Here is a 25821-nt window from a genome sequence, read left to right as displayed (position 1 = left end):
ACAGTGAAAGCCCGGAGAGGCGGAGCGCGTCACGGCGCATCGCCAAGCTAAAAAGAGGAGCGTTCTGGCAAATTTAACCCGAATAAATTACACCTTGAGGTTGGAAGAGCGGTAAGTGTAGGGTGTAACGTATACAGGCTATGTGGCAGCGATGGTTGCTGTTGCAAATGTGCGTGCGTGTATCTTGTGCGCGCGCGTGTGCGGGTGTGTTTTTAGCTGACCGGCCAATAAATCTCTCCACCGTGCGATACTCTTATCTTGTAGCCACCGATATATTCCGTGCTAGGAGGCCATCAGCTCCAGCGCACACTCGGTTGCTCGCAAAGCCCCGATCCCTTGCACTCCCTGTCCTAAATGGGGATAATTAGCGTCACTTTATCACGCCTCTGCATATTTTCTCCGCGTCCCCCCCTCCTCTCCTAAAAAAAAATTACCAAGCAGGCTGCTCGCGTCGCCCGCTCTGTCACAGAAGATTATGGAGACAGATTGCACAGAGCGAATGTGCCGGGCGAGATTAGCGCGGAATAGAGAAAGCAACTGGGCCAATGAATTCCTCGGAAGGGCCTTATCGTGCAATTACACGTTGACATGTTTAACAATCTTGCTGCCTCTTAATCCTGCGGTGCTGCTCTATCTACCCACAGCTACCACGCTGTACGCCGGCACACAGACCTAATGCACCGAAACGCAGCACAAATGTACTGAAAGTTATGAGAAATTGCTTTATTTTCAAACTTTGTCCAGCATTCACCAAATACTTTTTTTCATTTTCTATTTTCCGTTTTCCAGATTTCTCCGTTGTTGGAATAGCATCTGCACTGGAACTTTCTGACAAGAGGTGAGATATTAAAATACATTTTTTTTAAATGGTTTGTTGTTAACTTAAAAAAAAAATCACTGTTTTTCAAAGCAACAAAAAGCCAGTAAATGTCTTGGCCATGTCCATCCAGAGTGGCGAGAAAACGCAAAAAGTGGCCGTCTTGTTTGGAGTTAAATGTAGACTTTTCCCATCTCTCTGCCCAACACACACACACACACACACACACACTCACCACCACCACGTCCCGACCCACCGCGTCCCCCCCCACCGCACCCACCCCTCCCCGTCCCTCCTGCCTGGCGGTATATCGGGGCCTGTGTTGGAGTGATTGTGGAGCGCCACTGTAGGAATTTGGCAGCGGCCGTGGTTTGGAGAGCCGCCCCACGCTGAGCCCCATTCAGCGGCCAGCGCGCTGTGAGGTTGGGAAGTTTCAGTCAGCCGTACAACTCAATGGCCCCCACAAAGGCGATTACAAGCCCCAGCGCATTCCTGTAGGGACCTGGGAGCGGCGCAGGTGCGAGGGAGTCCGGGGTAACCCGTCAGAGGAGTGATAAAAACGGGACAGTGCTGGGACCACACAAAACCAGCCACTCCACAGGAACCGGGGATTTTTTGGAGGAAGGAGGAGAAAGGAAAGAATAAGTTTGAAGAAGATGGAAGTTTGGTGGGTGGGTGGGGGCGCAGCATACTGAGTGGCCTCACTGTCCATCAATGAATGAAAGGACGTGGAGACTCCCAGTGAGAGCTGTAGCCAGGATTTTACTGAGGTCATGAGTCCAAAGTTTCCCAACACAATCATGTACCTAAGAAATGTTCACTGGCCTCTAAATATCTCTATGAAACACACACCCACACTGACATTTTATTAATTCATTTAACCCTTTACATTTTTTATTTTATTACACTACATCTCAAATCTTTCTCTACACCGTCAATTTTGTAATACTGGTGTAAAATACTATCCCCTTTAATATATTCATTGTTTTAATTTTTTAAGATATTTAGTCTAAAAAGAAATGTAATGAGTCTAATCATAGAATGTAAACTCCTCATGTCATTAAACCCTACATATTTCTCCCCTGAGGTGCAGCCATGCCTCCAATATGGACTAGAAAAGTGCTCTAGCTGGAAAATCTGCTGAAGATTCAATTGTATTTTACTGTCCTTGTGTTGTCTGCAGTAAAATAAAGCCAAGTTACACAGTGGACATTAATTTAATCTCACGTGGAGGGCCTTTGTGAAGACGATGAAACTCTTCCAATTCCTGCTTTGAAATAACCTAGAAAGAAAAGAAAAATATTGCCACCTGATTTACACGCTCAAAATGTTATCAGTATGTATTAAACATATCAGCAAACTGCTCCCTGTCAGCACAAAGTGTTCAATATATCTCAATGAACTTTGTGAGCATGTTTGATTTACTTTCCCTACGATAGCTGCTTGTGACAACTACAAAAGATTCATTTTTTAAAGACCACAACAGATCCACACCACTTGACTGTTACAGAAAATTATTCATATGAAAGTTTTTTTTTGATCAGCCACCTCTGTGCTCAAGGATGGTTAAAACTCACCAGTATATTTAGAGTAAGAAAATGATCCCTCAACTCTGCAGTCCCTCCTCTGTCGAGCCCACTACCTGCCCAGCACCTGACAGTAGACACACTAAGCTAGCGACTAGCTGGTGAAAGGTTTCTCAGTAGACAACACTTTCCTAAAACATTTTCCTACTTTTTAAGGTGATAATGTGTCAGCTTTATGTTTTCAGCTTGTTTTGTTGCCCCCAAGTGGCTAAAACATCTGTCAACGCAGCTTTAAATTTAGGCAACTAAAGCGATTACGATTAGGAAAAGGTGGTGGGCAAAAGACGAAAGACTGAGTGTCTGAGTCAAACGCTCTGTATGAATCTCAGTGTCAAAGTTGTGTATTTTACATGCCAAACCATCCACCCCAGCCTCCCACCTGTGCAGTTTTAGAAGGTGACACTTCCTGGATTGGAAACAATATTATCAGCCAGTGAATTTTAGCAGCTAAATGTATTAAGCAAAGTAAATTAGTAGTATGCAAAATTATCGTGTAGGAGACAGGACACAGGCAAGAGCTATTTTATTAAAGTTGCACATGACACACCAGTTGCAATGTTAAAGTGGGCTTTATTTTAATAGCACAACTACAGCTTTGTGCATGTAGCATTCCTAAAAGTTGATTAATTTTTTTCCATCTGTTTGGTATTTTTGTGTTTAGTGCCAAGATGGCACATGACAAACAGGTGGGAGGACAGGTACAAACAAGTGGGCGTTTCATTCAAATGAAGCAGCGCAAAGCAAGTTGTTGGTATTTTGGTGGAAACTGGGTCTTAGGCTGCATTCACACGCAGGCATTTTCCCTGCGTTACAACAACGCAAGGCACTGTGTTGGTGGGGCTGTGTTGTTTCATGTACTACTCAGACAGTGAAATATGATCTGGGGAGTGTGTATGTGATTGGCCAACACGCCGCTTTGCCGGATATCACCACGTTGTATCAAAAGCCAAACCAGGTTAAACTCTTTGGCAGTACGATGCAGCGTTGTTTTTGGACAACACCCTTATGTTCCTCACTCCCGCACTGTTAGTAGATGTTACACAGCTGGAAATTTGTTAGTTCTGTCAACAAGGACAAACAACAGGCACAGGAAAATTCTGAGATGTATAAACAATTTTGAATAAATACTGTATCCAGTAGATGCATCTACGTTAGCACCACATAAATTTTAAATGTGGATAGCGGGAATACCAGTAAAGCGCGTAATCTTCAGTTAATTTAAGCTCTCCAGCTGTCTGAGGGCAGTGGGACATTCACCATTTATCATTTCTGATAAACCTGCAGCCTTTAGTTTGAGAAGTGTTATTATGCACAACGATCCACTGTGTTTACCTTGATTAAATGGAATTGACACCAGGCTGCTACAGAATAACCCCACTCACCTTGGGTTATATCTCAGTTTTCTGTCTGTTTACGCAGGAGATGTCGAGTACAATAATTCTGTGTGTCATGGCCTCCTTTCTAGCCTTTCTGGTAAAAGTGATCTTTCACACGTTATTGTTGAAATGCATTTTTATTCATACAATGTGATACAGACTGCAGAAGTACTGGATGGATGTCATATAACTGGTTAAAACTGTTGTCCTCACAATTTTATTGAAACCTACAACTGTATGTAACATTAATTCCACAGATGTGGGTTTTTTAGATTACGGTGTTACAAAACAGAAGAGGCAGCATAAGTGGCATGACAGGATTTTCTCCACAAACACAAACCCAGCTGTAGAAGCCATCTGCCAATTTGTTGGGCCGTGCGCTCAGGTCTTGCAGCTCTGCACTGTCCATGCAACAATACAACTTTCTCAAGAAGAGGTTTCTCTACATTGTGCGTCACTGTTGCCATACCCCACTGTGACTGCCATGCCTTACCATTTTAGTATGAGACCGATAATATGACTGGCTAAGTTAATGATTCATCACCATACACTTCAATGCATATTCCACCACAGTAACTTAAGCTCAGCAGGTGCGCTGGGAAAGCTAGGGTTTATTATAACATGAGTTTTTCTTTTGAAGCTCTGTCCACATAACACTGTATTCATAAAAGTAACTGCTAAGATTTCAAAACATGGCAACAACACCAATAACAGGTCTGTAAGGGCAAGAAACACTAGTAGCCAGACAATCCGACAGGTTTTGAACAAGCCACGAGTTAGCCAAAACCATTTGGAAGAGAACCCAAAGATCAAATGATAGATTTCATGAGAGATTTCTATCCAAACATCCATCACAGTTTACAGACTGACTTTCCAGTTTAGCTTTGACACTCCTTAGTTATGCAAACTCAGTTTCCTTTGTAATTAGTGATTACTGGTCACATTATTGGTTTCACTCAAGTTTTTACCCTCCAGTGTTCGGGTTTAGTGGTATAAAATATGGGCTTGCTTATAACCCTTCTGACTGCTCGACCAGTTGTGTTTCTTGCCGCGTTGGACCTGTTTGGTGGCTCAGTATAACCACTGGCTAGAACTACCAAAATAAACCCCAAGTTTAACTAAACTGCTATTTGCCTTTAAAATGGGACCTCAGAGGGATGAATATTTGGTATTGCAGCGACCGTACCTCCCAGTTCCCACCACATTGTCATAATGTGGTGCAGTGGATCACATGAGAATGAGCTGCACTAGTCAGAGAAGCCAGTGTGAAGAAAACTAACACACCGATGCTGACTGCCTTGTTGGCTTGACATAAATCTACAATATATGCCACGAACAGGCACAAGAACATGAGATCCAACAGGACAAATGAATAATCACATAAGTCTGGATCATTTAGAGTTAAACCCCATTTTCTTGGGAACTCTGAGTGCCATTTGAGGCAAACGGAACGGAAAGGAAGCATCACATTAAAAGTTTTAAGTATACACACTACAGTCTTCCTATTTGTGTACTCAAACCAAGGATCTTTAGCCCGGTATTTGCTGCCAGTTTTTTTCTTTTTCCTTCTTTTTCAACATAAGTGGTTCCACAAAAAAACCAAACCAAAAATCAGCAATTGATCAAATCTGACCCTTTTTGCAGACAAAAGTAAATGTATAACACACTTTAAAGCATCTGGTCTGCAATGAAAGTAAGGGCGCCTCCTGTGTACTATTATTATATTCTTTCTTTTTTTATTGTTCTTTCATCTGTCCCAGTTGGACATACTAAAAAATGACAGCAGTATTATCAGGAACATTGCTTCTTCCTGCCCAATTAGTCCCTGCAGCACAATGATTCAACCACTTTGGACATACTGACTCTCTATACTTGGCTTTTAGCCATGTTAGCAGGGTGGCTAACAGGAAGGCGGTGTCCACGCACTGGTTAGTCCACCACTTTGCTCCTGGCTGAAGGATCTAAAAAAAGCATTAGATGTATTGCCATGAAATTTTGTACATAAATTCATTTTACCCAGAGTATGAATCCTACTGATGTTGGTGATCCCCAACTTTTCTTCTAGCACCACCATCAAGTCAGTGTTTTCACTTATCCCAATGAAATATCTCTTTACTATAATAAAGAGAGACTAACACCCACTCGTGGTTTTCAGTTGATGTATATCTGATGTGGCAATCTGATGACAATCCCTGTAGTAAAACCATGAGGTTGACATTTGTGTATTTTAATGAAATATTTCAACAGCTATTGGATGAATTGCCTTGAAATTTGGAGCACAATATGGTGCCATCATTAGGTCATTTTTTAAATTTGTGCACTTTGTGTTGACTTAATTGCAAATTTCTGAATTGTAAGTAGCTTTCACGTCAGAATCTAAGCCATAATTACAACAGATATTTTTTCTGAAATTTCCAGTTTAATTTAATTTAATTTAATTTAATTTGATTTGGCACCAGAAAACAAAATGTGGATCGCTCACGTGTGAATGTTCACAAGTTTGGAACATGGGAATCTTCTACCATCCTTCCCACATGACGTGGATGAAGCAATAACATGTTAGCATTGTCACTTTGTGCGTGTTAGTATGCTAACATTAGCATTTGGCTCTGCTGTGTCAAAGTACCCCTGTAGGCTCTTAGTCTTGTTCTTATACTTATCACAACTAGCTCACTGTCTGACTGACAGTCTCTAGCTCTCACTGACTCTTGCTAACCAGACAATTCACTCAATAAAGTGTGGTGTACAACACACCTGCTGTGTTTCTCTATCACTGGCTCACACACATACAAACCCACCACATGCTGTAAAGGATTTCTGCTCCTCTCTGGCAGGTGATAATTCTCAAAACAGCAGCGATGGGGTTAATGAGGGGTCAAAGAGTTCAGATAAGAAACAGCAGTTTTATAGTGCCTGCTGCAACCTGCAGCATGCTGATAGCTGTTTGGACTGGCTGACCTTTGAACTCTGCAGGGTCAAGTGATCAACAAACCGGGTCGTTTAGATAGGTCAGATTGGAACAAGTGAAGGATGTGTATGTCACAGCAATATGTCCAAGCAGCACAGATAAATTGTTCTTAATGATTATAACCCTACTCAATTTGTTTCCAGAGCCATTAGATTGTTGTCAGCTGTCAGACTGTTTAAGGTATGGGATAAATTTGATAAATTTGTAATTGAATTGATAACATACTGGCTATTAAGCATTCAGCTGACTGGATTATCTACTTGTGTGTGCTTGCATCTCTTTATACCTATGAATATGTATATGTACACCTTGTGCACAGTATGTATGTAAATTATAATCCCAAATAGGATACTACAGGGTTCTGTCGTTTCTGCTCTGCTAGGATTTTATTTATTGACTTTTGACATTTGATATCCCTGCAAATCAACATCCTCTCTCTGTCTGTCTCCCTTTTTCTCTGTCTGTCTGTTACAGCAGAGTTCACCTGAGGACATGGATCACTGTGGGGAGGTGGGGGCTGTGATTTACAGATAGCACCTCATCTCCTCTGCTGGCAGGCCATCATTACGACGAGCACTGGGAGATGGGTGCTGTGGGCAAAAAGACCTTTTGGAAAATGTCAGCAACAGTCAGAGCCCTAAATTTCCTCCATTCAGTCTTTCCCCTGTGATACTTCCCACTGAATTATTATTATTATTATTATTATTATTATTATTATTATTATTATTATTATTATTATTATTATTATTATTATTATTATTATTATTATTATTCAATGTTTTGTATCTAAGTACATTGTCTGTTTTCTTATGTGGCTTACCTTTGCACTGAATGTAACCAAAAACACCAGTTCTATAACTCGCTTATCTCAGCAAAAATAGACATTTACAAACAAATCAACAACAACAACAACAAACAGCAGTGTCTGCAGCAGCTGTCTTTCCCCATTCTGTTTCACTGGAGCCAGCTTCACTGTCTTAATACTCTTAGCCCCTCAGTTGGCATGTTTTGCATGAACCCACTGCATTTTCAGATTTGTAAATCCGTCAAAATGCCTGTAATGAATATTTCTACAGCCTTGAGTGTATTTAATGTGCTGTTTGACCAGCCCCGCAGGAAACATTGACAGATCTGGCACCAGGACCAGATCATCATTGGATAAAGGCCTCATTCAGTGTGGAAACAGGATGAAACAGGTGATTTACATTTGAACACAGACTTCAGACAGACTGTCTTTTATCAAGAGACTCAGAAATGAAATAAACATTTATTATTTGGCCACGTTCTTAGATTCTGATTAACATATTTCCCTTGCATGGGTGTACATGTCATGTATATTTCCATTTTAATTAAAAAAAAATGAAACTATTAGTACAGTTTTCTTGATGGATTAAATGTCATCTTGTGAAACAGGTCTTTGTTATGACCTCAAAAATTACATTCTACAGTCTGTTTGTCTGTCGTCTTAAACAGCTTTTGCTAAGAAAAAAAGAAAGGAAATATGTATTAAATAAACTCCTGCATCTTATTGCTGCGCAAGAAAAAAAATTGTCCTTTCCATCATTTTTTTCCAACATTCAATCTGAGAGGCAAATTAATACTTCAGAGTGAGAAGTTACAAAAAAGTTTTAACATTTAAACTATGTATTAATTTCAAGGCCTAAATGTGCCCTCAATTATTTTACCATTGCCCCTAAGTAATTGATTTTGAGAAGGAGAGAGGTGGAGGGATGATCTGTGTTGATGTGTGAAAACTGCAAAGCCAACAAATGAAAAATAACTTACAGCATAATTGCTATGAGTGATGTAACCTTGCTTTATTGATTTTTTTTTCCCCCCATCAATTTGGCTAACATCAAAGTTGGACCCATAATAACGTAAATTGTTCCACCACTTTCTGTGATAATTTATATTTTGTTCATTCACTTAGCGTCCTGTTTATCATTGACTCGTTGCATGTAGCCAACCACACAAAGACAAACATTTGTGAGACTCAAGTCCAGCGGCGTGTGGTGTGTGCCGAGGTGTAGACTCGGTGAACAGAACACAAACAGTGCGTGTACAGAGACAAGATAATGAGCATCTCAGGTGACTACATGCAGTGATTACCAGGTTGCTGGTGTTATAGGAACTATATCACATAAACATACACTCCCACTCTGTGCACACTTATTCAGACACACATATATGCGCACACACACACACATACACACACACACACACTCTTGAGAGATCCTTGGTTATCACACCCTTCCAGATTGTTCTGAACTACTTATGGAAAACACACACACATCTCAAGATGTGGCCACACTTGCCAATATGAGCCCAGTGTTAAGAACAGTTGTTGTCGTTGTCGTCGTGTGTTTTTTTTTAGCATCTCTAAATTCCTAGCGTTGCTAAGGTGCTTTGGGAGGGGATTAACAGAGGCTGGCGCCGATGAGCAAGCCTTGCAGATTTCCAACCAGCAGGAAAAAGACAAAGAAAGAGGGGAAAGAAGGAGGAAAAACAGCAGAGGGTTAGACAACAGGGAAATGGCAGTAACAGCTTGTGTAAACATGATGACTTGAGAGAGGTAAAGAGGTAAAAATGAATGAGCGCTGAGCAATAGAAAGTGAGACTAAATAATAAGTATCCTAAAGGGGAGGCCTCAACTTTCACACAGGTAAGGTAGAGGACACTCTCCCTTTTGCTCTTTCTCTCTGTAGTCTTTGCTTCCTCTCCTCAACATCTAACAAAATTTTCTTTACCCCTTTCTCCTTCTCCTCACTGTCTTTTCATGTGCTCTCTCCGCTTTGTTTCTTCTCTCTATCTCTTTATTCCCTCAAGGGCAACAGTTTCAGATCCAGACACTTTTGTCTCTCTCTCTCTCTCTCTCTCTCTCTCTCTCTCTCTCTCTCTCTCTCTCTGTCATAGCTTCAAACAGCGCCGGCGATCAGGTCATACTGATGTGCCCGGAGCGTCAGTGACTGTGCCGTCTCAGGTGAACGTCTCCCAGCGTGTCCTTGATGACACTCTCTCCCTTTATCCCATCTCACTGCTTTAAATTAGTGTAGTGAGTAGTGAAGGGAGCAAAGACAACACGGCATTTACCAATTATCGACCTGTTCAAAGGTACCCTTGTAATGGTGATGCAATGCTTTTAATATTTCTGCAGCTGAGAAAAAAAAAACACAACTACACATAAACATAAACTGACCTTGATTTTCTTTAAATCCCTGGACACATGTACACATAAAAATCTGAGTGTATTTTCTAAGAGTGAAATCTCCATTAGCCAAAGAAGGTGCACCAAAGGGAGGGAGGTCCACATGCTTTTCTTTGAATCCTCTCCTCAGGCTCAGCTTCTCAGGTAGAGTGTAACTGGATGCGATCTGTTTGTGGAATACAAGGCACTTGACCAAGGGCCAGCACTGCTCCTCCCTCGCCTCCCATCGCCTCCCTCCCCTATCCTTCCCTTACCTGGGTCAGGTTACCCCTCAGCCCCCCTCCTTCCCCTCTCCTTTCCTTGAGTGGTGGCAGGTAGTGTGTTTTGCAGCCGCATCAGTGTCTGCGGATGTTGAAAAGCATGTGTCTGTATGTTTGTACTCTACCCAGACAGGTGTTTGTGACTCTGTTTGGGCTCGGCAGCTGGGCTCCTGTAACTGTGCCCGTCTCGGCTGCGGTGGCTAATGTGACTGGGTTGGCTGAGGTGCGGAGGCGGCTGTCTTTCAACCACTGATCCCTCAGAACTACTCATCTGATCAGGCTGGATCTACGCTTCACGGCTGCTGGGGTCACACAACCCAACCCCGGGGTCAACCAACTAATTACAGACCCCTGTGTCCTCCGTCTCTGTCACCACTGGGGATATGGGGAAGGTGGGGAGTGGAGGGAAGAAGCCTGAGAGGAAAAAAGAGAGAGAATATTGACTTAGACATTACAAGGTCAACAGTGAGTATAACCAAGCCGTACACTTTTTCCCCTTCAGTTCCGTGAACAGTGGAAGAGTGTGAGGCTCTGGTTTACAGCATCTCGGTCGCACCCTTCCCAGCCCTCAGGCAGAGATAGAAGTTTAGACCCATGGGACCAGAACTGCATCAGTGTATGTGGAATAATGTGTCAGCTCCCCACTAACTTTATATTCAAGCACTGTGCCGGTTTCCATGTGTACTTTCCCGACTTATGTTTACAGATTTACTGGAGCAGTCCAGTATACTGGCCCCGATCATGTCTCTGTGGTGAGGCAAACTCTACTTTTGAGAAGCTGAGAGTCCACATGTTGTGCTTAAGTCCCTCTATCCTGACCTTTGGCTGTGACCATTGACTGACCCGGAATCTGAGGGACGCTGTGCACCAGTGGCAGTCATAGAGAGAATACACATGCACACACATACACACACTCACAAACTATGTACCAAACCACCGTTATACTATATTAGGCTGCAGGTTCATTAATCACAAATGCGAGGGCTTCTCAGCCAACGTAGGAAATTAATCAAAAAAGGGGACATTAATCACATGCATGAACAGCAGTAGTTACACCTGTGACAATGCCATCTGATTTAAACGTGTTACTCCAGACTGTGTTAATGATGCCACCCAGGGCCAGGCAAAAGCAACCTCTCTGCGATCACTGAAACAATAATGCACTAACTATGAAGCAATTTTCTTACATGTAGTCAAGGGGTATGCTGATGCACATTGCACAGGGGTCAGTGGGTGTTGCAGCAATTACCAGGTGCAGCTTTTTCCTCACAGCTTGACCACTGGGTTTTTCAATCTGAATGTTGAAATGTCTGTTGAAATTATATTTAGTCATACTTATTTTTTTTTTTCAAGCCATTTTGCCCACTGACAGAAAGATTATCAGTTTGAAACAGAAATACATGTGGTGTATAGAAACTAACAGTTTATGTGAGAGATACATACAGAAATAGGGAAAGCCTCAAGCAAACCCTGCATGTGTGGTTACACTGCCCTCTTTTGAATGCACTGCATTCTGTCCCAGTCCCTGCTGCAGGACTGGAAATCAGAAAATAGAAATAGATGAAATGTTAATATACAGAAAACTCTCACAACTGAAGGTCATTTTAAATGTGACAGAACAAATGAACCTTATAGAATGAATGATAATACCATATCAAATGCTGCACGATATAACACACTTCAAAATAAAGTTGTATAGCTGTTATACTGTTACATGCTCACTCTTTTGGAATTTTGGAATTTGCAGAATCTTATGTTTTGTTTCACTCCAAAAAACACTTCAGAGGAAAGAGGTTCTTTATTCTTTCAGATGCAGCTCAAATCTGTTGTAGGGGAAAGATGTTCAGAGCTCAAGGGCAATTACTTTTTTCTGTTCATGTACACAAAGAAACAGAATTATAACAAATGTAAAATTATGAATAACTAGCTCAGGTTTTTTATTAAATTATGAGTTCAAAGCAATAATATGCAGACTGGATTTTTTGGCTTATGAAAGTCCTGACATTGTTCTAAATAGGCCAAGCATTTAAAATAGATCATTTAAGATGTTGTGTTGTTTGGAGGGCTGCTCAGTGTGTGTAATGGTATCAGTGATTAGAATGCCATGAACTCCAAACAAAATATTTGAATTAAAAAAATGCTAAATATGTTCCAAGGAAGAAATAAATAGCTGACCCTCAATTCTGAATCCATTCAGATGGGCCAGCCTTTCAGGTTATCTTTTTCAGATAAATCTCTTTGAGATCAGAGATTAAAACACACTACTTAAAACAGAAAGTAAGGTTCATGTGATGATTGGTCCATTATCTTTTTCTCATTTTTTGACAGTCCCAGAGAAAATAAGAGTTTGCAGGGAGCCCCTGCGAACACAAAAAAAATGCTCAGCAGAGCACTTTTCTTTGAAAATGTGTGGAAATGTTTTTATTTGGTGTCAAGTAAGCATAAAATGACCCTCAGCTTTATTCAGTTAAGTTTTGAACTAAATAGTAGGTCTAGTGGTACTTCTTTTACTGCTATAGTAGTGATAATAATGAAACAATTACACACAGACAGTGGCTGTAATATAATTTAGTATTCCCATAATAAATTATTGTCCTCTTGAGCCTCTTAACATGTCTCTGAGCTTGAAAACAAAACATTTCAGCCAGGAGCTCTTTTAGTTCAGATCCGTTTGCTTCTCTCTTACGGCAACACCGTTCTCTGACCCCTGCAGCCTGACAGGCAGCTCTGATAAACTCATATCACGCATGGCAGGGAAACCGAAGACCTGGCCTAATTAGCAGGCGGGACCAGAATGATGAAGAGAGAGGGGGGGAGAGAAAGGAGGGAGAGAAGATTGAAAATCAAAACGAGGAAGACTTTATTAACAGAGCCGGTGACCCCTTGTTATTTATTCATGGCATTACTAAAGAGGACTTTGGAACAGAGTCCCCTGCCAAGTTCCCAACAACCATGTTGGGCCTGTTTGCTGTTTTGTTCCTGATAGGTTGCTAAGCATTACAAACTACCCTCTCTTTCTTTTTCTTTTCTCTCTTTCTTTCCCTCTCTCCTTCTCTGCCTCAAATACTCGCATACATGCACTTGACACCTTCCTGAGTAGACTTACCTGTCCAGGTATTCCAGTAATCCAGGCCAAGCCTTGTCAGGTGGAAGAAAGTCTATCCCTGGGCAGAGACAGGGGGGAGGTGGAGGAGGAGGAGGAGGAGAGGGGAGTTGCAGTAAGTCTAGCCGGTGGTGGAGTGGAGGAGGGAGGAAGAGGACCAGAGACAGGGGGCAGGTAAAGGGGATCGTATTCAGGCTCCTGGGGACAGGAGGCTTGGCGTGGCACTGCACTGCCCACCCAACATCAACACTCTCAAGTTCCCTGGCTGAGATGGGCCAGATAATCACCCTCTCTCCACAGGGACCATCTGGAGGCAGGGAGGGAGGTGAGGGCCATATTTAATTTCCATAAAACATAAATTTACTCATCTGCTGGCAAGATAGGAAAAAAACAAACCAAACGCTAACTCGTTTTTCTTTTACCTTAAAGCTGATTCACTCAAAACATCCACACATGAACACAACATGTAGAGCCCAGTCCGGAGAAAACATCACACACGTGCTCACGCTCACAGCAGTGCTCCCCCTCATCTCTGAGTGTCTCCAGCTTGATTGACGCTCCTATCCCTGTAGAGATCAGAGGACAGCCACTGTGATTATCATCTCACAGTGGTAACCGAGACACCCTTAATCCCATAATAATCCTTCACAGTCAGTCAGCACACAAGTATCCTGACCTCCTGCAAAGAAAACACATACACACATCGACATTTAACACTTAGCACATACACATTTTCAAACAAAACAAATACCAGACTACACAAACTCTGCCTGGCACTATTTTGTCATGTTTCCAGATGCACCATTTAACTTTAGTTTCTAATAAACGCAGATGCAGAGCAGCACCACACAAGTACCTGATCATTGTCTCTCATATTTCATATTTCTCACATATTTGCTCATATATATATATGTATAATACATATAAAGTAAAATAATTTCAATACTCATTTACATATAATTCAAATTCAGTCCAAAGCTACATGTATGTGTGTGTGTTCACTTTATTGTTATGCTTTAAATTTATTAAATAAAACTCTGGATTCTAGTTTTTGTTTGTTTGTTTGTTTGTTTTTGCCAGCAGACAGGTACCTGTATGTATGTAAATCCTTGTTAATTTTTAATATTAAAGAAAGTGGGAAAGTTGTGACGGTCTCAAGTTCACACTCACATGGGACCAGGTGGGTCAGACCCTTCTTCTTTAAATGACATATTTAGGCCTCTGGCCTATGTTTATTTATCCCCCTGTATATTCACAGTGCTCATGTGTGCTATGTGAGGTAACTGAAGTTTGTCACTACGAAGTAACTGCTGCCTTTCTGAAGAAGTTGAATGATAGCTGGTTCGCTTCCACGAAGCCCTAACTGCAGGGAGATGTGCTCAGCAGGGGGTCTGGGAGTCAGTGAATGTCATTGTTTAACAAGCTGTTTCAGCACTGTTCCATAGACAGGAAAAACTGCACACTGCAGACAGGACAAAGAAAGATTCTGCAAGTCTGTGTGTGTGTGGATATGGTAATAGCACATACAGGCTTGTGTGCCCCTTCAACTTGCTAACATGGTTAGGAAGTTGAAGGGGCGTCTAAATGGGTTATTATTTCACCTGCTAGGAAGAAATTGGTCGCTCTGCTTTAAATTTCTCCCTCTTTTTTTTTTTTTTTTTTTTTGGTGGCAAAGTGTGCCACAGTGACATTCTTTATATCCAGATATACAAAATGTCCTGTGATTACTTTTGACAATTTGGGTTTCATTACAACACTTAAGTATTTGACGTTCCTGCTGTTCTTTTATTCCTTACACTCATGGCATTTTGTGGTGGATTAATGATCGTAAAGTTTTCTTGTTTTTTTATTTCCTGTTAGTACACGGTAAACACAGAGAGGAGACTGTGATGCTGGTGACCTGATGGTGACCTGATACTCAAGATAGATTCCTCTTATAGGCTGGATTAGATTACTAAAAGCCATTGCACACACACAGAGGAGCAGAGAAACATTCAGCAGTAGATCTGATTAAAGTTAAAAATAAATAAATAAATAAATACTAGATATGTTCTACAGTTGTACAAAGAAGAAGAGTGAGGACTTGCAAATTTTCTTGTGTGTGATAATGTATTACATATGTTAAAATGCTACAGAAATTTTGTATGCATCTGTTAATGAGATGTGCCATTTTTTTTTCAATGAAGCTTTTGAATCTGATCTTGAAAGTAAAACAAAGTAAAAAACATAACTGATAACAGCACCAGATTTGGGCTCATTTATTTGTTTTCAATTGAGTCATGCCTGGGATGTAAATAATTCACTGATCGTGCATCCATTGTTCTCAAACCCATCCAAAACTGTACTTTTATTTTTACTGAGTAAAAATAATGAGTGTTGGCCTAGTCAGAGCTTTTAGTAGTAACAGAATCCATCTGATGACAGAGTTGCTTCACACAGACAATGTATCCACGAAGAAAACTTTTGCGATGCCCTTCAGGCTTTGGAGAGCATTTGTGTTATTCTGAGTGTGATAATAAACTCATAGTAAATTCAGGTTTAGAAATACCAAAACAAGTGCAAAACTACTTCAATAAATACAGCACTTTTTTTTAAATGCCAAAAATCCCATTTAACATAATGAACTGTATTCTCTTATTCCCACTTACCTTCATTTTGTAAACATCCACTAAAGATAAGACTGTTGGCAATTTTCCTTACATTCTTGACAATTCAAATTCAATCCAAAGCTACATTTGCAGGGATGTAATTTAGCCATTATAATTATTTAATGCAAACACTTTGAGCTTAGTATCGAGAATGGTTTTCAGTGACTACCTTTAATCTTTTTCCCTGTATGAATGGATGAAGCAGGCCTCTAATGTGTTCTGCTGGTCCCTTTTCACTCCACTTTCTCTAAAATACTGAAATATCATTCAGAGTTGTGTATGGTCTGATCCCTGTTATTGGTTACTTATGCATTTTTTTGGCCACAGGCTGGTAAGCTCACATTAGGGTCAGAGCTGCACTGAGGTTGATAATTTCTCACTGATAAATATTGTTCTTCTCCCCATTAAAATCTGAAACCTGTAGCTGTTGGCTGAATCTACATTTTCCAGGTTAAATTTAACCACATATGCAAAAGAAAAAAACAAAAAAGCAGTAGCCCAAAATGCTGCAAAGGGCAGAGAATGAGTGTGCGGCCAAATGATTATATGTGAGAAACATTTCATTTGGCAGGATACATATTTACAGCACGTGAAAACATACCTTCAAAATGGCTTGAAATCCTTGAAATATTTGTTCTTCTGTTGTGAGTAAGGCAAATACTGTAGTCTACTTGATACATGCTTTACATGTGCATATTCTTCAGCCAGCACCAGATGCTCTATACTACATTGTCTTGCTCTCTGCTCTCTTTCTGTGTGTCAGGTACACACACAAACATACACAGACGCACTTTGGAAAAAGAACGCACAAGCTTACTCAGACCACAGGATATCACATTTTTATGACTGGTCTCAGCAGTGTAGCTACAGTACACATCTGTCTCTTTTGCATTAGCGTGATAGATGTATTTTTCATGCTGCCATTAGGGCTGAAGCAGTGTGCTGTGCAGGGCTTGTGCATGCTAATGTGCCCTCTCACACCTGCAGTTTCCAATTACCCCTGAGAAATGGCGCTAAGACTCAGTTTGCAGCCACCAGCAATAATATGAGTAATAGCAAAATTGCACAAGTCCTTTGTAGAAAATTGGAAAAAAAAAAAAAAGAAGATGAAATCATTCAAGAGGGGGTTGGAGAGGTCATAGAACAAGAGGCAAGAAAAGGAAAAAGAGGTGAGGGTAGGGAGAAAGAGGAAGTGTGAGGAAGAGAGCAATGCAGGGGTTTCACTGTTTTGCCTTGAAACTTTTGTAACCACACTTCCGGGTATCCTTGGCGTATTGATTTTACTGCTTTGAACAGCATTTCCAAAGGTCAAGCTCAGAACACTGTCAACTTTGGCGCTTGATGCTCTCCTCAGATCAGAATTCAGCACAGTCTGAGATCAACAGAGAGATGTGAGATGAAACAGAAATGCCTCGAAGAATCCATTTAAGTACATCCATCTTGCCTTCCCGAATCATCTCAGCTCCTCAGTCATCTGTGCTTGGGTTCATAACTGATTTTGTTTTCCCTTTCTTGTACTCTTTCAGCTACAGGCAAATCGAGCCAACTATGTTTTCCCTTTCTTCTTCTTCTTCTCTCTCTGCTCCATCCACACACAGCCAACTATGCTGATTAGATTTTTGGTATGACCACGTGAGACAGAGAGAGAGAGAGAGAGAGAGAGAGAGAGAGAGAGAGAGAGAGAGAGAGAGAGAGAGAGAGATGATACTTGATAGGCCTATTTTCTGTGTATTGAGCTGCTGATGTGTGTGTGTGTGTGTGTCAGACAAGGGAGTATTAGAGGTCCTTGTGGCTGCTGGTCTCGATAACAGGGGGCGGAAAAATCAATCACCTCCTTTGACAGCCAGGCGAGTAGCCCTGCCCCTTTATTTCCCCACTCCTCCCTCCTGTTTCTCTCGGTTTCTTGTCAACCTCTATCCGTCACTTGCAGAAGATGATCTACACAGCGTGCATGCAGGAAACCAAGTACAGATATGAGCAAACATGTCATTACCCCTATGTAGGCATGCACACACACACACGCACTCAGGCAGGAGGCACCTGGTAAAGCCATGGCAGGATTAGCAAGTTGTATGAGTTGGTTACACTGAGGAACACATGTTCAGGTCACTGTCTCTCTGACTGAACTATGTTATTGCTCCAAACACTGTTCTTCTGATTATACTCCCCTCTCTGCTTTTCTTTTCTCTCCCTATCCATTCGCCACCCCCCACCCCTCCCACCCCCTTCTCTCTGTCATATCTGCACGTGTGTGTGTTTGTGTGTGTGCATGTGCACAAACTGAATACATTTAAGGGGTGAGGAGGGGGGCACCAAATCCGTAGAGAGGACTTGGCAGTTGCTCTTCTCCCTCCCGCTTCATTGCTTTGGTCCTTCCCAAATCCTATTTCACGGTGCCAAGCATCCGCTCCCTGGGATCTCCACAGCTCCCATCTCCAGACGCAGGTTTAAGCCCCTCTCTTGGCACCCAGACTGGGCATGGAGAGAGAAAGCATGTGACGCACATAAGCACCGCCAGAGACACAAACACACCTATTATCTTTGCTCAGAGAGGGACTGGCATCCTACAGTGTGTGCAGTGCTTACTCACACAATCTTAGTCGCACAAGCTGTATTTGCCACATTTACTAACCTCTGACATGAGCCGAGAGGTCACGCACAGACCCTGTAAGCTGGTTCAGTCTGATGCACATTCATTCCTTCATCAACTAAATCACTCAAGCAATCACTTGCACACCAAACACACTCAAAAACTCATTCAGTCAAGTAACAACAAATCAGTCTAATGTAGCTGTTGACACTGTTGAAGTTTCATGAATTAATAAACAGTAGACAAAAGACGACGGGCCTAATTGTCACCTCCTGTTTAATTTGTTCTCCCATGATACTGGGTAAACTCATGCTTTAACGGTCCTCCAATTACGACTAATCAAAGCAATTAATTAGCTGCCAAATTACCTGAATCTACACCAACAGAGCCATGGGGTACATATGAACATTGCTGCATTGAGACAACTGATGTGTTTTTGCGTAATGGCCACTAGATGACACCAAATACCTGAAATTACTGCAGGCCTATCTCAGTTCCCTTATCCTACAGTCTGTTTTCTGTTACACATGAACACCCATTACCCTATCACATGATTATGATATAAAAAAATATAGGTAAGGATTCATATGTTTTAGTTTATAATTGGTTTTGTAATTAAGCTATTTCTACTAAAAGTGGTGGGAATGTCAGATGGTCTATCTAAGAATGTTCCTATCACATTCCGTAAAATCAAATTTATGATAACTTGGCACTATTATTAACAAACATATTTCAAATGAATAAATAGTCAGGCATTAGAAACAGTAGGAAATCAGTTTAAATTTCTAAACACAGTAACATAACTGTAGTCAGCTCTGTAGCATGTTTGATTTCAGACATTTATAGTTAAATATTCGTACCTGTACATGTTTGCAGATGTGGTCACTCCCCTAAGGGGTGCAGAAGAAGATCTATAGGTCCCGTACCTTGCAGGGATGACTGCCTATTCGGAATGAATGTGTTTGTTTTTCCACAAACCCTCATCCAATATTCTCAATTTTCCACAGACAATGCATTGATACGGGAATAATTCACGTCTACAGCATAATAGGATCTGGTGTTTTTGCTGACGAAAGTACAGAGTCAGCTGCTCACATTGCAACAAGAGCTGTGATGATTAAAAATACATGAAAAAAAATGATGCTACAAACCTGTTTACAACTGAAAAAAAACATTACTAGAAAGTTTAAGGTTTCTGCTAATATACAAAATGTCAGCATATAAACATTGGTGGCTTGAACTTTTTTCTTCTTCTTCTTTTTGTTTTGTTGAGTTTTGTTCAAACAAATAGAACCAATAATCTCTTAATGAAGTATTCAGGAACACTCAGTCTGTGAAAATAGATGCATAATGTCCTGTCATAATGTAGATGCATGTGTCCAGTTATGTGTTGGGCACTTATTTACCCCCTACCTGCAGCCCTGTGGGGATTTGTATGTACTCTATTGCCTCCAAATTCCCATTAAGTACTGTGCACTGCTTTGTCGTATGCCCGGAGAACCGCAATATTACCAGTACTCCTAATTACCAAAACCAATAGGCCTCATCCATGAGCATAAAAATGGGTAGAAGTTTATCCTTGACAATACACTGATTTGTCCATGGTGCACTCCATCTTTTATTAAGTGTGTGGGGGGGGGGGGGGGGGGGGGGGGGGGGTAATCTAGGATGAAAAATAAACATGCGTCATGTTGGCCATGTGCTCCATCATCATTTGCAGTCATAAATTTGTTTTTTAAAGTAATGTGGCACTGCTCGATTGCTAGAATGACTGTCTTGGCCTTGGTCCTCATTGTTGTCTCAGACAAATGTGAATAAATAAAGGAACTGTCCAGAAATACAGAATGCAGATTCTGCCCACACAGGACTAATAGCAACATGAGGAAAGTAACCCACTGCCCCATATGTAGCGCTCCCTCGCCCACACAAAAGACAGAAGGAAGGAATGAACAATGACCCAGTTCCTCCACTCAGATGGAACATTAATAGTAAGTCAGTCAACTATGTGATAATCACAGCAACAGCAGTGGAAACATCAACCTATGCTGCAAACTGAGCAGCATCTTTGGCCCAGTTCATTTGGAAATTAAGGCCAGCTCCTCACAGACGAAAATCTAAACTCAAGTCAGATTTTCTGATTGGACGTAATCAGGTTATTTTTCAATTTATCCCAAAAAATGGAGGGATGAAGGATGGAGAAGCCATTGCTCTGAGTTGATCAGTCAGTATCTTCAACATGCAAAGACTCTAGTAAGTGAACATGAAAGACTTATTTTATCAGCCAGCAATTTAAAATGCATTTATTCCAAAAAGTCTGCTTTTCTTCTAGTCTTATTATAGCACACATTGTTTCATATTTATATCTTCCTAAGCTCTGCTAAATTTTTGATTAACATTGCACTTTTTTTGTAGGATAAAAAGGTAAAAAGAGGATAAGACCTATCTCCACAACATGACAATGACATTAACACGCAACATGCATAAAATTGTCACAGCCCATAAACAAAGAGCATGTTGTAATCTGTCCACTGAGGCAGACTCATCATTAGACACTAAGTGCCCTGGGGTCTTGAGGGAGGTAAACAGCAGCATCAAGCATTAGTAGGTCAGAGCTGAAAGTGCTTTATCCCCATGCATTATTAATAGTGTCTGTGCTAATTGAAAGTCATAACTCCGCAAATGAAACGTCTGGGGCAAACATCACGCCCTGCCGCCCCTCTGCCACAGGATCCCCCTGGATGGAGATGTGGCTAATTTTAGTTTTTCTCTTGATGACAAATGCGGTGGTGTTTCGTAAGGTTTTTGTAAGTTACATTGTGTAACAACAGGCACAACACTGGCAGGTTTGCTGTTGTGTACCTGCAGTAATAATAGGTACTGTCTAATGGCTTTATTAATGGTTATTAAATAATTTACAAATTCTTTAAAGAGCCATTAAAGTCAATTAATAATAGCAGCATTCATGAAAAACCCCTTTGACTAGTTAGACAGTTTGAGCGCACATTTCTAGGAAGGGGCTGAGATGATCTATTTAATTTTAAACCTCTTAATAACCCTGACAACTGCAGACTTGATGATAAAAAAACTTTATTTTCAATTTTTAAAAAACATTTAAAACAGAGCTGATGGCTTGTAAGAAAGCAAGACACCCATTAGAGTGTATTCATTGTTTATTAACATTTCTAAATACATTATTACCATGTAGGAAGGATAATCAACAGCCAAAGGGGATTTTCTCAACCTGCCAACCCAAAATGTGTTCCCACGATGTATTAACCATCAATAAAGCCATTAGTTACTCGGCTGTAAAGAGTAAATACCTTAACAGAAAGTGGTACCAAGGAACATTACCACTGAGTAAGGGTACTTCAAACAGAGACATATCTTGCAGTATTATTACATTATTGTAGAAATATTATGTGTCTGCATGAGAGTGTACATGCATGTGTAGTTAGTGTATTGTGGAAACAGACAGCTGGTATTTAGAGCGTGTGAAGTGTCTCCTGCCTAAATATACTGAGAGGCTGCTGGCAAAATAATTACGTCAAACAGACCTGCAATACACATGGGCACAGTAGTGGAAAGGAACTTAGTACATTTACTCAAGTGCTGACTCAAATTATTATCAACTAATTTTAAAATAGTCTATGACTATTTCAGCTCTAATTGTACTTTATTTACTGGTAGGTAATCTATAACAAATCATCCCATCTGAAATGCTCTTCACACGTGTTTGCAAAAAAAATACTTCATTTGTAAAGTAACTAGAAACTGAAATGGTCAAATAAAAGTAGTGCAGTAAATAGTCAAATGTTCCCCTCTGATATTAGAAGTGAAACTGAAGTACCTCAAAAGTGAAGTCATAAACAGTACTTACAGTTACTTTTCACTAGTGGTTAAGAATCTGAATAATTTTTCCACCACTAATTTAAGAGATATTAAAAATAACTTCTAGTTTCGCTCATAACACTGGCAACCCACAGCCACAGTGAGATTCTTTTGATATTGTTGTCATTTTAATAGTTTTTTTTGGACATGATCATGAGTTTTGGATTGTTTGGATCGTTTTCTTTGCTCTGTGGCTTCTGCATGTGAAAACACGACCACTTCTTTTAGTGCACTCGCATCTCCCGGATACATGTTCCAGGAGATGCGAGAAAAAAAAACCTCAGTGCGCATGTGCAGCGTAGTCATCTGACGGATGAGCGCTGTGGACGTTTCGTGTTGCCGCTACACCGACGGCCACCGCTGTAGCACAGAGCGGGACGCGGACCGTGTTCTCCTGCAAGAATTAAAACGCTTCATTACAGGGAGAGCTGAACGCGCTTACGACCCGGAGAGGCTCGGGGGCTCGCATGCGGTGAAGTTTCTCCGGAGATGTAGCCAGCAGTGTTGAGCGCGGCTCGTTGTAATCGCTCGGTCGCTGCATGGCTCTTCCCGGGGATGCCATGAAAATCAGAACAGCCGACTGAGAGACCGCTGCTCCTCGCTATCACAGACACGGCGGCTGCGGCGGTGGCGGTGGTGGTGAGCGATGGATACTGGTGGAAAGATCCACATTAGATAGCGTTCACGAAGACCCAAGGAGAGCTGAACGTCTCTGTAGCACAGTTTAGTCGCCGCCGGGGCTGTTTAAAGGATGGATTTCAGCCTGCTCCGGAATATCATCAGCAGATACGTAAGCCCCCCCCCCCCCCCCCCCCCCCCGCCGCACTCCCCCCACCCCGTCTGTCAACACTGTCACAACTGTGTCTGTCTCTGTGTAAATATAATGCGTGTTTCAACCCTCTGTTTTTAGCGTCTATCACACGAGTTGCAGGTTGGATTGCACGCTGCCTCGCTCCGAGGGTCTGAGCGTGGACGCGCACGGTGATAAACACTGTGTTCATCTATAATGATAAACATTTCTCTCCAGTTGCTTTGGCAGGCCATCGGCTGTGGGCTTTACAATGTTTTTCTTGTGCAGCTGAATGGGGAATGTGCCAGTGGCTACAGATGCAGTGATGGCTGGTGAATGTGTAGAATAGAAATGAACTTGGCTGGCCCACTTAAGTTGTTCTAGTGAGCTACAACATGCATGCATACTAAACTATCTCATGGCCTCCACTTGCCCTGTCTGTCTGCAGAGGAAAAAAATCCCAATCAGAACTCAAAGACAGACTTGAGAGGCCTTGTAGGGACTCACTCTGCAGCATTAGTTTGTGCATCGTACTCACTTCCAGCCTGATAGAGCAGTAAGTTGTGCAGGTTAAACTAGAGGGGGTCTTACTGGAGCTAGAGCTAAACTAGTGGGTAAAACTTACTCAGTAAAAAAAAGAGGGAGTCCAGCAAGGCCTCATCATTAGCATTAATCAGTTACCCAGTCTGTCTGTGAGCAGGAAATAGCCACATCATAACGAAGCGGATGATGGTGAACTGTAACCATATTACTACTTGGTCTGGTCTGAATAGGCCGGTGCCATCAGCAGCCTGTGATTATCTGCCAGGACAGGAAGCAGCTGGTTTGTGGGTGCCTGAATTAGAGGTGGTGGTGGTGGTGGGGGGGGCCTCTAGAAGGAACCAGCTCTAACACACTGAGTGATGCTCATCGGACCGGGCACCTCTGGAGTATCGACACATCTGCTATATGCAGTCTGCGACCCTTTCACCTGACCTTAAAACTGGCTCAGGTGTTGTGAAGATAACTATCTGTTTGTGTGCGTGGGCGCATGCTTTTGAGCGCGTACGTTTCTGGTTCGTCAAGCCTGTTTTGTGCAAATTAGTGTGTGAGCGTGTGTGTATTTGTGTGTGAGGCGGGCAGGTGACAGTGTGTAGGGAGCTTGACGGATGCTCCAGCAGGGCTAATATCAGGGGAAATCAGATCCACCACTGAGGCGGAGAGGAGGGCGGGAGGGATGGGGTCATTGAAGATGCCCCTCATCTCTCACCCGTTTCCTTTTGCATCCTCAGTCTGCCACATTATGAAGTAGACAAGGAATTAATCATTAATTCAATTATCCACATATTGATTTAGAATTGGAACGATGGTTGATGTATATTCCCGGCCTCTATTACTTGCGTGTCACCTTCTGTTAACCCTGCCATATTCTGAGTAACTGCTCCCTTAATGAGACTATGCAGAAGAACAAACATTACATCATGCAAGGTGATTAACATCTGATAAGCAGAGCTCTCAGGCCTTTTCTGTGGACAGAGAGATGTAAACTCCTGTCAAGGTCACTGCCCGAATGCAGCCAGCCTTGAATACCTTTATAATTTTCAACCAAAAAAAAAAAAAAAATTGCTGAATGTGTAAGTCTTCTTCAGCCATTAAAGAGTGTACGTCTGATTTAGTTCACTTTACTCCACTGGGCAAGTTTATGAGCCTTTCACTTCATATCTTGTTCCCTTATTATTACTCTGTCACTGACGTGTGGCTTGTCCTTGATGTATTTTCGTGTGAGGGACATTTGTGTTTCTCTGCTCTGCTTTTACTTGCTTTTGTGTTGGTTTGTTAACAACATTCTAATACATCTGTGGAATGCAACACACCACACTTTTTCAAGGCTAAAATGATAAAGTCCTGGACTTACTTCCATTGTTGTCCGTGGTGTGTACGCAGTCCAGCAACCACTACGAAGACAGGGACAGGCCATTAATGTCTGACAACTCTTAAATTCAATCATACATGTTTTTTCAGGAAGCAGAGGAGGTAAAAAAAAAACAAAACATACTATATACACACAAAAAGAAAATAACTATCTTTGCTGTGACCTGTGGTCAAACCAGAATTTTGTTCATTATTTGAGATAATTCCACGATTTGGCATTTTACTTAATCTGTATCTTGACCATTGGTGCATCAGCATTCACTGTGAAGTGTAAACTGTGTTGCCTGATAAACGTCATTATTAACTGCAGATAGTTATTCAGATGTATCCATTATGGCACTTTATAATGAGAATATTATTAATATTAACATATTCTGTCCTGCTTATAAGCCTGTTTCCTGACTCAAGAAAAATTGCTGGTGAATTGAGTCTTTACAGTTCAGTAAATACTTTTTGAAAAGGAAAAATATGGTGTCATGGTGTTTTGCAGAGCATGAAGTTTAAATGGGACGTTTTGTTGCATAATAACCTAAATCTGTTCAACTTTTTTCTCTGCTGGCATAAAAGAATGGCTAAGCCCTCATGCAATAAGATATACAGTTTAATAGGAGTGTGTGTGTGTGTGTGTGTGTGTGTGTGTGTGTGTGTGTGTGTGTGTGTGTGTGTCTGTGTGTGCGTG

The 25821-nt window shown here is 41.5% G+C and overlaps 1 protein-coding gene and 1 long non-coding RNA gene across 6 annotated transcripts in view; both read left to right on the top strand.

Annotated features, from left to right (window-relative positions):
• Nucleotides 1-625: 625 nt before the first annotated feature.
• On the top strand, nt 626-7458 carry LOC121194648. Its single transcript, XR_005895397.1, has 3 exons — nt 626-698; nt 790-838; nt 7222-7458. It is a non-coding gene; the product is annotated as an uncharacterized LOC121194648 (long non-coding RNA).
• A 15324-nt stretch (nt 7459-22782) lies between these two features.
• Nucleotides 22783-25821, top strand: part of LOC121194834 (phospholipid-transporting ATPase IH-like) — a 29873-nt gene continuing 26834 nt past the window's right edge. For all 5 annotated transcript variants that reach the window (XM_041057913.1, XM_041057910.1, XM_041057909.1 and 2 more), the window contains exon 1: nt 22783-23231. In XM_041057913.1, the coding sequence (XP_040913847.1) occupies nt 23193-23231 (39 nt within the window). In that variant the 5' untranslated portion in view covers nt 22783-23192. The remainder of the gene's footprint in view (nt 23232-25821) is intronic.

This window comes from Toxotes jaculatrix, chromosome 15 (genome assembly GCF_017976425.1).
Source record: "Toxotes jaculatrix isolate fToxJac2 chromosome 15, fToxJac2.pri, whole genome shotgun sequence".
NCBI classification, from domain to species: Eukaryota; Metazoa; Chordata; class Actinopteri; family Toxotidae; genus Toxotes; species Toxotes jaculatrix.
The sequence above is the reverse complement of the archived record's forward strand: the minus strand, read 5'-3'. Positions and strand labels throughout refer to the sequence as shown.